Here is a 10,985-nt window from a genome sequence, read left to right as displayed (position 1 = left end):
ATGTCATGATGCACTAATGCACAAACACACACACACACACACACACAGATGAGAGAAACTGTTCCGAACTCACAGCACAGGGCAGAATTTCTCAGAATGGCTGAGATGTTGAACTGGCGGTTTTTAGGATTAAGAGAACTAAAGGGCATTTTAAAAAAGATGCGAGTCAAGCAGAAATGCAGAATCAAAATGATGGTGAATTTTGCATGCAATGCAATCTTCCCACAGAAAAAAAAGGAAGCCATAAGGGTCTAGAACGACATGAGGGTGAGGAAATGATGATAGAAATTTTATTTTTGGGTGAACTAATCCTGTTCACACAACAGTTTAATCATAAGAGGTTTGCTGCTACTGCTGCATGTCTTGATGTTACTGGCGGTTTGAGTAACTGGCCATAGCATTTGAAAACAAATCACTCAAAACGCAAAACAATATACAAATATACAGTTGCATTGCAGTTGTGCTTACCCTTCTTATTATAATTTTACAAACACCAGTCAGTAAAGATATTTATAGATACAGTAAAGATATTATAAAGATATTTATAGTGTTACAAAAGTTTTAAATTTCAAATAAATGCTGTTCTTTTTTAACTTTGTATTCATCAAAGAATCTTGAAAAAAATATCACAGTTTCCACAAAAAACAGCACAAATGTTTTCAACATTGATAATAATTAGGAAATGTTTCTTGAGCACCATGTATTTCATTCAGATGGATCTGTTGACTGGTTTACCTGTATCTGGGTTAAGGCTGAACTTTCCTCCGGTGTTGCCACTCTGGATACGGTACGTCACTCGTCCGTTCTCTCCCTGGTCTGCATCTACAGCCATGACATAGACCACGACAAAACCCACAGGCTGGTCCTCCATCACACTCACCACGGACGGTGAGATGAACACAGGGTCGTTGTCATTCACGTCAGTGACAAATATCCGTGCTGTGACCGTTCCACGGCGCTGCTGACTGACATCGGGGGCCGAATCTGTCGCCTGAACCACCAAGAGTAGTGAAGAGGTCCTCTCATGATCCAACATCATTCCCAGAGAGAGAACTCCTGTAGTTGGATCCAGGAACAGGAGATCTGGAACGTTTGGCCACTGTTGCAGGATGGAATAATGCACTTCACTGTTGGGTCCACTTCCGTCTTTATCAATGGCCTGAAAGGTGTAGATAGACGACCCAGGATCTGTGCTCTCAGGGACGACTATGATAACGGGATCTTCAGGAAACTCAGGAGCATGATCGTTACTGTCCTGGACATCGATTACCAATGTGACAAAGTGACTTTTAGGGAGAGGCATGGAGAAGTCGTCAACCTCAATCTGGAGAGTGTATCGAGGAGCTTTTTCGTAGTCAAGCTCACGGGCTAGGTAAACATCACCCGTCTGACGGTCTACCACAAAGGTGCCGTCGCAGTCGGTGCCTCCCACCACAGTATACGTGACCTGGCCTACTTCAGGAAGAGTCTGAGAATCAGGTGAACGAACAGACCCCACGATTGAGCCAGGTTTAGCTCCCTCCACTGAATTCAGTGTTATTGGTTGGGAGTTAGTGGTGGGTGATCCTTTATTTGAGCTTACAACCTGTAAAGAATGACATTTATATATTAGATTTAGAAACTGAAATGATGAATGCAAAGCACGGCTAAATGTTTGACATGTTAATTTGGCAACAGGAATGGAAATAATGGGGTTATATATGATTCATTGGATCAAACTCCTTTAAACTTTACAGATAAAAGAAAAAATGAAGAATTCCTATTTCTTTTTTTATTATTTTCCTTTTGTATATTTTGTACTATATTTTAGTACTGTACAATAACTTTTTCTTCAAGACCTAGATTTTACATGGGATCTAAACAGGTTTATTACCGTTAACTGAAATTAAAATGAAAACCACATGCACACACACACACACAAAATCATTACTTAAAATAAAATTAAAAAGAAAACTATTTCAGGAACATAAGCTAAATAAGAATTATTCATATTTTCTTTACTTTACATTAATCTGTTCACGATTATTGTATGAAAGTAAACAAAAATGTAAAAAAGTATTTTTTATTACCATAAAGTACAAATAACTAACACTAGGTTTTTCATTTTATTATTTGATTTTTCTTTTAATTAATTTATATACCAGAACAGACCTGCAACCCATTTTTAAACTGTGTCCTGCTAGTTGACTACAAATGAAATCCAACAAAGTAGAAACATACTGCAGTACACATTTTCTTCTCTTATTACAGGGAATAAAAAACAAAACTTTTTTTGGGCTTTTACAAGCTCAAACAACAAACCTGCTAGCATTAATCAGAGTTAATTTGATTGGTCTGTGACTGCCAGGAAAAATAATACTGGATTAAAGTAAACATAATCATAATAGGAAACTGTTAGAACATTCAAATGTGCAAATATTCTTAATAAAAATACAGAATCCTCATAGATGACTCAGAAGCACTTCAAAGCAAGATAACATCGCTTCCTAATATGGAAGCCTGCAGTTTCTCTTAGCAGATGAGACATTGTTTTGATAGTTATAAGAGACTGTGTATGTCTGTGTGTGTGCAGAAAGAGAGAGACAGACACATAGAGAGAGATGGAAACAAACATTTAGATAAGGAAAGACACACATACAAACACAGCACAGGCAAGACACTGAACCTCAAAATCTATGCTGTAGAACTCAAACAAGTTTGAAAATAAAAGCATGCACTGCAACACAGGTGCTCATGCATAACCTATTTTTTTTTTACTATGACTAAATCATCATTATGCACCAGTGTGATAAGTATATTGGCAGTAACGAGATTCTCGAGGCCAAGTCTTCTAATGAAATATAATAGGACAGAGGGGTAATTAATCCCACATTAAGTGGTAAATGACATGTCAAAGCACGTTCCAACAAAATATCTACTTTTTTCACACAGCTGCTTTTGAGTCAAGCTATTGATTTCTGAAAGAATCAAAGCCTTGCCAGAGCTCTTTTATTCTAATTAGATATCAATTAGGAACTTTATTATTTGTCTTGGCACATACATAACAATATTGAATGGTTATACAGCATACATGTGTTTTCCAGGCATTTGCACGCTGGAATTTACTACTGTTGCTGTCCGTTGTGTCTGTTTCCACTCCGTTGACTCGTTTGAGAAATATTAATTTGATCACTGGGGTATTTCACAAGGAGTTTTCTGTTCATCAAAGGGCTACTGAACTGTATTACGAGGCTTCGACACAGCATAGCAGAACGCACAGCTGGCACTTGTATCGGTGCAGCTGGGAGTCAGTCACTCCTACTTTGAGTGTTTTACACAGTAATATCATGCTTAAAATGTTGCAGACAACAACGGAAAAAAAATGGGAGAAAAAGTCTAGGTTAAGACATTCATATTTGAGCACCTAAAATTAGCCAGCTGAGAGTATTTTTCCCGGCATTGCTTGGGGAAGGTTACACGACTTGGACTAGGCTAGATGAGCTGGCTAGGGAAATTTGCAATGCAAGAATGTAAGCCTTGATTAGGCCAACTAGATCATTCTATATTTCCTTTGCATGATGTTTAACCTGAAAGCAGATGTAAATGGATCCATTCCTGTAGAGGATAGTTTACAAGTTCATATTTTCATATAACAGTATTAAATAAATCATTTAGCATATTATGAAAAGGTAATGAGTAGATCCGTGTGGCGGAAGGTGTTATTTTTAATTTACGATGAAGCCAATCTTTGATATGACCAAAGTCCCTTGTGTTACCTTCATTTTTGAAGGTTTATAGCCATAACTAATCAAGGCACAATATACATTGCTAGGAAATTTGTCAGGAAACCTGCCAAAGAACGAGAGGCTGAAGGCGTTTTATTGCTCAGACGTGCCTCAGATGTTTAATCCATCTATCATCCATTGGATTAAATTTGCATGATTTCGTTTAACTGGTTAACAGACTCTAGGTGTATCTCAACCTAGCCACCGTTTCATCTGACCTGAACTTTCAATGTTACGGTGGAGCTCTGAGGGGGTGAACCTCGGTCCGAGGCCAGAACGATGAAATTGTACTCAGGCCGCTCTGAATGGCTCAAAGGGGAAGAGGACCGCAGCTCTCCAGTGTTTGGGTTCAGTGTGAAACGTTCGGCTCTGGGACCTACAGCAAAGACAGGATGGAACGGGTCAAGTTTGTCAAGTTAGCGTGCATCAGGGTGATAAAGAATGATTTGATTGACCATTTTTCTACTGTACAAAGTGTGCATATGACTTCAGTGTTGATCCCATCTGGATTTGATTTACACAAATTACAGAATGAAATAGTTATGTGTCAAATTTAGTAAATGTGTTACAAAACATATTTAATGATCTCACGCGTCAACACATTACTTTCTACACTTCACGTCATGCTGTCTAAGCTTTGAAGAATAGCAGAGTATTATTGCACGGGTCAGGTATAATGTATTTTTGGTACCGGAATACTTTTTTAGTATCAGTATACTGTGCAATCCTCACAAAGAACTAAATCTTATTTTTTTGTATTAAATCAGAAGTTTCCTGTTCATTGTAGACGGAAAAAATGCTTATTGCTGTAAACTTTGCATCTGGTTTTGACATTGTGTAAGATATAAAAAATTTGATTCAATGCATCTTTACATGCATCTTTACATACATCTTACCAGACATGGAGTAGAAAATAGTTCCATTTTCTCCTTCATCAGGGTCTTTTGCATGAATGGTTCCCAGAAGAAATCCAGATGGCTGACCTTCTAACGCCTGCACAGAGATTTCAGTTAACACTTTTATCAATACAGCTCACTTCTGTATATTAAATCTGTATAATTTTTCCTCTGTAGAAATCTTTGTAGAAACTTTAGAATATCAATATACCATTCAAAATTTTGTAAGACTTTTAATGCTTTTGAACTAAATTTCTTATGCTCACCCAGGCTGCATTTATTTGATCAAAAATACAGTACAACAGTAATATTGTGAAATATTATTACAATTTAAAATAACTGTTTTAAATTTGAAAATGTTTATTCCTGTGATGTCAAAGTTGAATTTTCATTAGCCATAACTCCAGTCTTCAGTGTCACATGATCTTTCAGAAATCATTCTAATATTCGTAATGACTCCAAAATCAGTGTTTTATTTATTTTAGTCCATGTTTATTATCCATGTGAACTCCTAAAAGTGGACAAAATTAACCTGTAGCACATATACTGTACACATTTAAAATGTACAGTCTTTCTCTTCTAGAAGACATGAGATTTATATCTAATACCTGCAGCAAGAGCTCTCTTCCTGCATGGCTGAAGGACGGCGCATTATCATTCTCATCCAGAACTGTGATGAAAGCAGTGCCTGTAGCGCTGCGCGGAGGGGTCCCACCATCCTGAGCCACAACCATGAGCTGGTAGCTGGACTGAAGTTCACGGTCAAGGGAAAGTTTTGTGCTTATCTCACCTTAAAGACAGATGGCGAAAAAAAGAAAAACAGAGAGAGAGAGAGAGCAAGACAAACTATTTTACTGCACATTTTCATCTGTGGCAGAAGGCACAGATGGCACTTCCTGACTTCACCAAGAGGAACCCCCACAGTTAACATGGTGCCAGAAGTCTGGAGCTGTGTGTGATGGCTAGTATGTTCAACAGCTCCACATTAGGGAAGGGTCAGAACAGTCAAATAGCCATTCACCAACTGACTACAGGTTTACTGAGGTTGGCTAGTTTGTAGATTGAGATTTCTACCATTTTAAAAAATTGCAGATTTTTAAGTTTTCTTGTCAAAACTTCTAACAGAGCATGCTAACAGCAAGTCAAAATAACATTGTTTTTGTGAGGACTGTGGCAGCTTTCTGAAATGAAAGGTAATAGTAATTATTTTTCCCATTTATTTGTTGAATATCTGCCAGTTAATATGCTAACAATCACTACCTGTCAGACTATCAACATGTTAAATCTCTCTTTGGAAAGCTGTTACTCTACATTCAAATTCAAAAATTTACCACCTTCAAAATAAGACTTCAAATTGCTTGATTTGAGTAATATTCTCTATTTTTAGTGAGGACTGAAAGTTTGGTCATACAATATTTAGCATTTTGAATGTCTGTCAGTTAGCATGCTAATAATCAGTAACAGTCAGACTATCAGCACACTAAAACTGAAACTAAAGCTGTTAATCTAAATTCACCACCTTCAAAATAACGAAAATCACAATTAAACTTCAAATCACTTGGTTTGAGCAATGTTCCACATTTTTTTGAGGACTGTGAAAGCTAGTTATTTAGCCTATTTATTTATTTATATATGTATTTAGCCTATTTATTTGTTGTCTGTTAGTCAGCATGCTAGCAATACGTAACTGTCAGACTACCAGCACACTAAAACTTGGAAATTTTACTCTAAATTTGAATGCACAAATTCATATCCTTCAAAATGAATACAATTACTCTCAAACTTCTAATTACTTTTTTGTTCGTAGCCTATTTATGTGCTGCATTATGCGCTAAATATCTGTCAGTTTATCAATAAGAAATTATAATGGACATGACCAGCGCACTTATACAGTGCTTTCTTAAGACCAGTCTGACTAATTCATAAACAAATAGGCTATTTTGAAAATATGTAGTTTTTGCACATCCCTACTCTAAACAGACAAACATAATACCACTAGATTTGTCTAGGTGCCAAGTTGATCTTGTCATTCCGAGTCGTTTTGGTCTGTTAGACTATCTGCCATATTTGAAGCTCACCTGTGTGGGAGTTGATCTGGAAGTGGCGATCCAGATGGAGCAGGCGGTAGCTCAGACGACCGTTGAGACCAGCATCCCGTTCGCTGGCAGACACCCGGCCAAAACCAGTGCCTGCCGGCAGGTTCTCACGCACTGGCAGAAACGCTCTCTCTTGGGTAAACCGTGGGGTGTTGTCGTTTTCATCCATCACTGACACACGCACTGTGGCACTACCTGTCTTCTTCAGCTGTCCGTTGCCTGATGTGGCCAGTACAGTAAGCAGGTACATCTCCTTGGCTTCTCTGTCCAGGGAACTTTTCACGAACAGCCAGCCGTTGTCAGACACAATGCCAAACCCTGCAGCGTCACCGTCTGGGTGCAGGTGGTAGGCTAGTGGGGCGGAAGATGTAGAAGATGGTCCAGTGGTGATGCCACCATCTCGGTTCACAGCTCGTACCTGCAGGAAGCGAGTGTTGAGAGGCGTGCTTTCCTTCAGCTCTACTCGGTAGGTGAGGCTATCAAACACGGGGCCTTGGCCATTCTCGGCTTGCACGTGGATGACAAGGGTGAAGGTAGAACTTAGCTGAGGTGCTCCGCTGTCTTTGGCAATCACCTTCAGGTCATAGCGAGGCATGGTCTCATATGACAAACTGCCAATCAGGCGGATTTGTCCACTGTTGCGATCAATGCTGAAGGTTCTCTGGGCACCGCCGGTGAACAGGTCAAAACTCAGAAGACCATTGGGTCCAGAATCATGGTCTTCTGCTTGGACCTTGTACACCACTGTACCCATCCGGGTGTCTTCAGGCAGAATCAATGACTCGGAGGATGAGGGCAAGAAGACGGGTGCATTGTCGTTGACGTCGGACACTGTAATTCGTACCCTAGTCTGGCCAAAGGCCGGGGGGTTACCGCAGTGCGCCTGGACTTCCAGATTCAAGCTGGGTTGGGCCTCGTGATCCAGAGGCAAGCTCGTTCTCAAAGCCCCAGTCTCAGAATCAATGGTGAAGTAGCCCGTGGGATCACCAGAACTAATAGTGTAGGAGATATCCTTCGAGACACCTGAGAAGAAATAGGCAAATGGCCAGAGACTCATTAGTTCACAGTGTAGGACGAAAACAAAGACGAAGATTTATTTTTCAACACATGAGACCAGAATTTAGTGCCTCAAATATCCAATGCAAATTGTTAAAAAACTAAGTGGTGAAACAGAATCAATGATTAATGTCGATTGTAAATGAGGTGTGTACAGTGGTTCCATGCCTATTTGTACCATGGAGAAAAAAGCCAGAAGACGTCTTTCAGCATACTTGAACAAAGTCCAATGTAACTGATAAATGTGGGTACACACTGAAGTCTGGTTTGTGTGTTTTAGCGTGTTGAATAAGAATTTGTGACCAAAGGAGGGGGAATAAAAACCTCTGAGATTAGCTCACCCACCATTCTTAGTGCTGGCCCGCACAACTCCAACTTGTGTTCCACGCAGGGCATCCTCAGAGACCACGAAGAAGTACTGAGCTTGCTCAAACACAGGGGGGGCGACCAGCCCTGCCACTATGCTTATGTTGACCCTGGCATTGACTGGAGCAGTAAGGCCCCCACCATCTTGTGCTGAGACCACCATTGTAATGACTGAGTTTGCCTTTCCATGTAGAGCGCGCGACAGTGAAATCACTCCTGGGAAAACGCACACCCAATAGAAATATTTTTGTTAGGTTTAAAGTTATCAGAATACATCAAGAAAAGCACAATACCTCTTCATCTTATACATCCACCCACACACACAAACGTTCAAGTTTGGGATCAGTATGATTTTCTTTTTTTTAAAGAAAATACTTTTATTCACCATTAAATTGATTAGAAGTCACAGTAAAGACATTTATAATGTTACAAAAGTTACAAAATGTTACAAAAACAAACGTTTCTATTCATTAGAAACCTGGAAAAAAATATAATGAATTCCACAAAAATATTAAGCAGCTGTTTTCAACATTAAGAAATGTTTATTGAGCACCAAATCAGCATATTAGAATGATTTCTGAAGGATTGTGTGACACTGAAGACTGTAGTAATGGTGCTGGAAATTCAACTTTGCCATCAAAGCAATAAATATATTTAACAATCTATTAAAATATAAAACAGTTATTTTAAACTGTAATTATATTTTCCCAACATTACTGTTTTTACTGTATTTCTGATCAAGTAAATGCAACCTTGATAAGCGATGTTAAAAAACATTTCAAAAATCTCACAAACTCCCAAGCTTTTGAACGGTAGTGTGTATACACACATACACACCAATTAAACTCCAATTAAAAATACAGCCAAGCTATTAATAATTAAAACTAATTTGTACATTTAATAGTCTCACCAGTATCTTTGTTGAGGGTGAAGAAAGGTGAGCTCCCTCCAGGTACAGTACGGTACGTCACTCTGCCATTATCTCCTGCATCTGGGTCGTGAGCAGTCACCTTCAGGACAGAGGTTCCTGGGGTGCTCTGTGTACTTAGGCTCACTGCATAGTTCAGAGGGTAGAATGCTGGTCGATTGTCATTTATGTCTATCAGATCCACACGCACGTAGGCCACTGAAATCAGTCCACCCTAAAAAAAACACAGCCTCGATTAAATCTGTTTAAACTTGCTTTAATAGTCATTAAAGATCTGAACTGATCTGAACATACAATAAAATCTAACTAGATTATAAAACAACCAACTGATGAAGGCTGACTCCATAACAGCCTTAAAATCTTAAGACACAGAAAACGTTCACAACTGACCAGAATAACTGTACTTGACAAAATATTTTGGATAAAATTTGCAAGAAACACTGAAACGTTTCAAGGGCTACTTCTGGGAAGGAAATAGATTGATTATATTCCCTGTAGAGAACTGCAATCTGCCAAGGGCACAGTGTACATGTGGGATACGGTTCTTGCTGCTAAACATCTTGCCCGCCTGGCATCCCATATGGAGCAAATGGCATGTCAGGAAAAGCCTCAACTTATTAAATATTACAAGCTGATGCTCTTTAGGGCCCAGCTGCCCCTGCTTGCTTTAATGTGTCTCCTGAAATTTCCTTTCTTTGACGCCTGGTGCTTTAAAGTATTACTTAGGCACAGGATGCTTAATCGCTACTGAAGAATTACTATGCAGGCAAGTTTTTTCCCCCACTGGCTTCCTAAATTGACATTATTTGCTGCACTTCTGAAAACAATCCAGTCACAGTTGAAGTCACAACTGAATTGGTGAGAGATGAGGTTGCTGAGAATCACTGGACACTCACCCCATCCACAGCTGTGACGGTGAAGTCGTAGTTGGCTGGACCCTGGTCACGATCCAGGCTGGTGGTAGTACAGATCTGTCCATTGTGCTTGCCAATGGTGAACTGAGATGGGGTCACACTGCCTGGACCAGAGCCCAGAGAGTAGGAGATGGAGCCAAAAGAACCACCATCCGCATCAGTAGCTGTAACCTGGAAAAGGAGAGAACACATTAGATTAATGTTTAGCCAAATGTCCCAAAAAGCATAAGGAGAGAAGCCAGACACTTTTAGTGTTTAGGACCAAGGTTCAATGGTATTTAATCACAGGTCCTGATCTTTATTTATGTTAAACAGGGATTGTCTCTACACTGAATAGGAATAATTATATAAGAATTGATATCCAACCAGCAGTAGATATTTGTGGGTAGGTTGACTGACAATTTTTTTTTTATATATTGATATCAATATTTATGCATTTGCCCTGAAATTATTTAAAATAGTGATACTAGTTCACCATTCATAGTTCTAAACTAGTTCTAAACCATTCATATGGTTTCATATGAATGCTAATTTGTTTTAACAAACTGTTGCCAAGTAAACAAAAAAAAATTATAAAAAAAGTTAAACAAAATAACGACAAAAACTAAAATCTACTCAAAAAATACCAAGGCATGTTTACAAAACTGATTTAAAAAAAATAATAAACACAAGGGAAAATTACATTATATCATTTTCATTTAAATCAACCAATATAATACTTTGAAAATAAAACTTCAATATTTATCTACATATATTTTTAATTAAAACATTTAGATACAAATATAAACGAATGATTGAATCTAAGTTTCATTTAAAACCAGTTCATTAAAACTGCTTGAACTGATTAGCAGAAATGGAATTTTACTGTATATAAGTTAAAATACAAGTATATAAATGAGACTAGACATTAAATGCTATTCTTAATGCTATCATATTTGCAAGGTGAGAAAAGATTGTGCGTATAT

At 38.5% G+C, this 10,985-nt stretch overlaps 1 protein-coding gene across 1 annotated transcript in view; it reads right to left on the bottom strand.

The window, feature by feature from the left end:
• The window catches only part of LOC107683408 (protocadherin-16-like), an 87,932-nt gene that overhangs the window by 11,704 nt on the left and 65,243 nt on the right, over nt 1–10,985 (bottom strand). The window contains exons 3-10 of the mRNA XM_016479465.1: nt 10,003–10,191; nt 9,089–9,320; nt 8,158–8,394; nt 6,739–7,779; nt 5,269–5,450; nt 4,661–4,757; nt 3,983–4,140; nt 736–1,585 (exon numbers count right to left, since the gene is read on the bottom strand). Coding sequence (XP_016334951.1) covers nt 736–1,585; nt 3,983–4,140; nt 4,661–4,757; nt 5,269–5,450; nt 6,739–7,779; nt 8,158–8,394; nt 9,089–9,320; nt 10,003–10,191 — 2,986 coding nt within the window. The remainder of the gene's footprint in view (nt 1–735; nt 1,586–3,982; nt 4,141–4,660; nt 4,758–5,268; nt 5,451–6,738; nt 7,780–8,157; nt 8,395–9,088; nt 9,321–10,002; nt 10,192–10,985) is intronic.

This window comes from Sinocyclocheilus anshuiensis, unplaced genomic scaffold, assembly GCF_001515605.1.
Source record: "Sinocyclocheilus anshuiensis isolate Anshui unplaced genomic scaffold, SAMN03320099.WGS_v1.1 scaffold1170, whole genome shotgun sequence".
Lineage (NCBI taxonomy): Eukaryota > Metazoa > Chordata > Actinopteri > Cypriniformes > Cyprinidae > Sinocyclocheilus > Sinocyclocheilus anshuiensis.
This window is presented reverse-complemented; position numbering and strand designations above follow the sequence as displayed.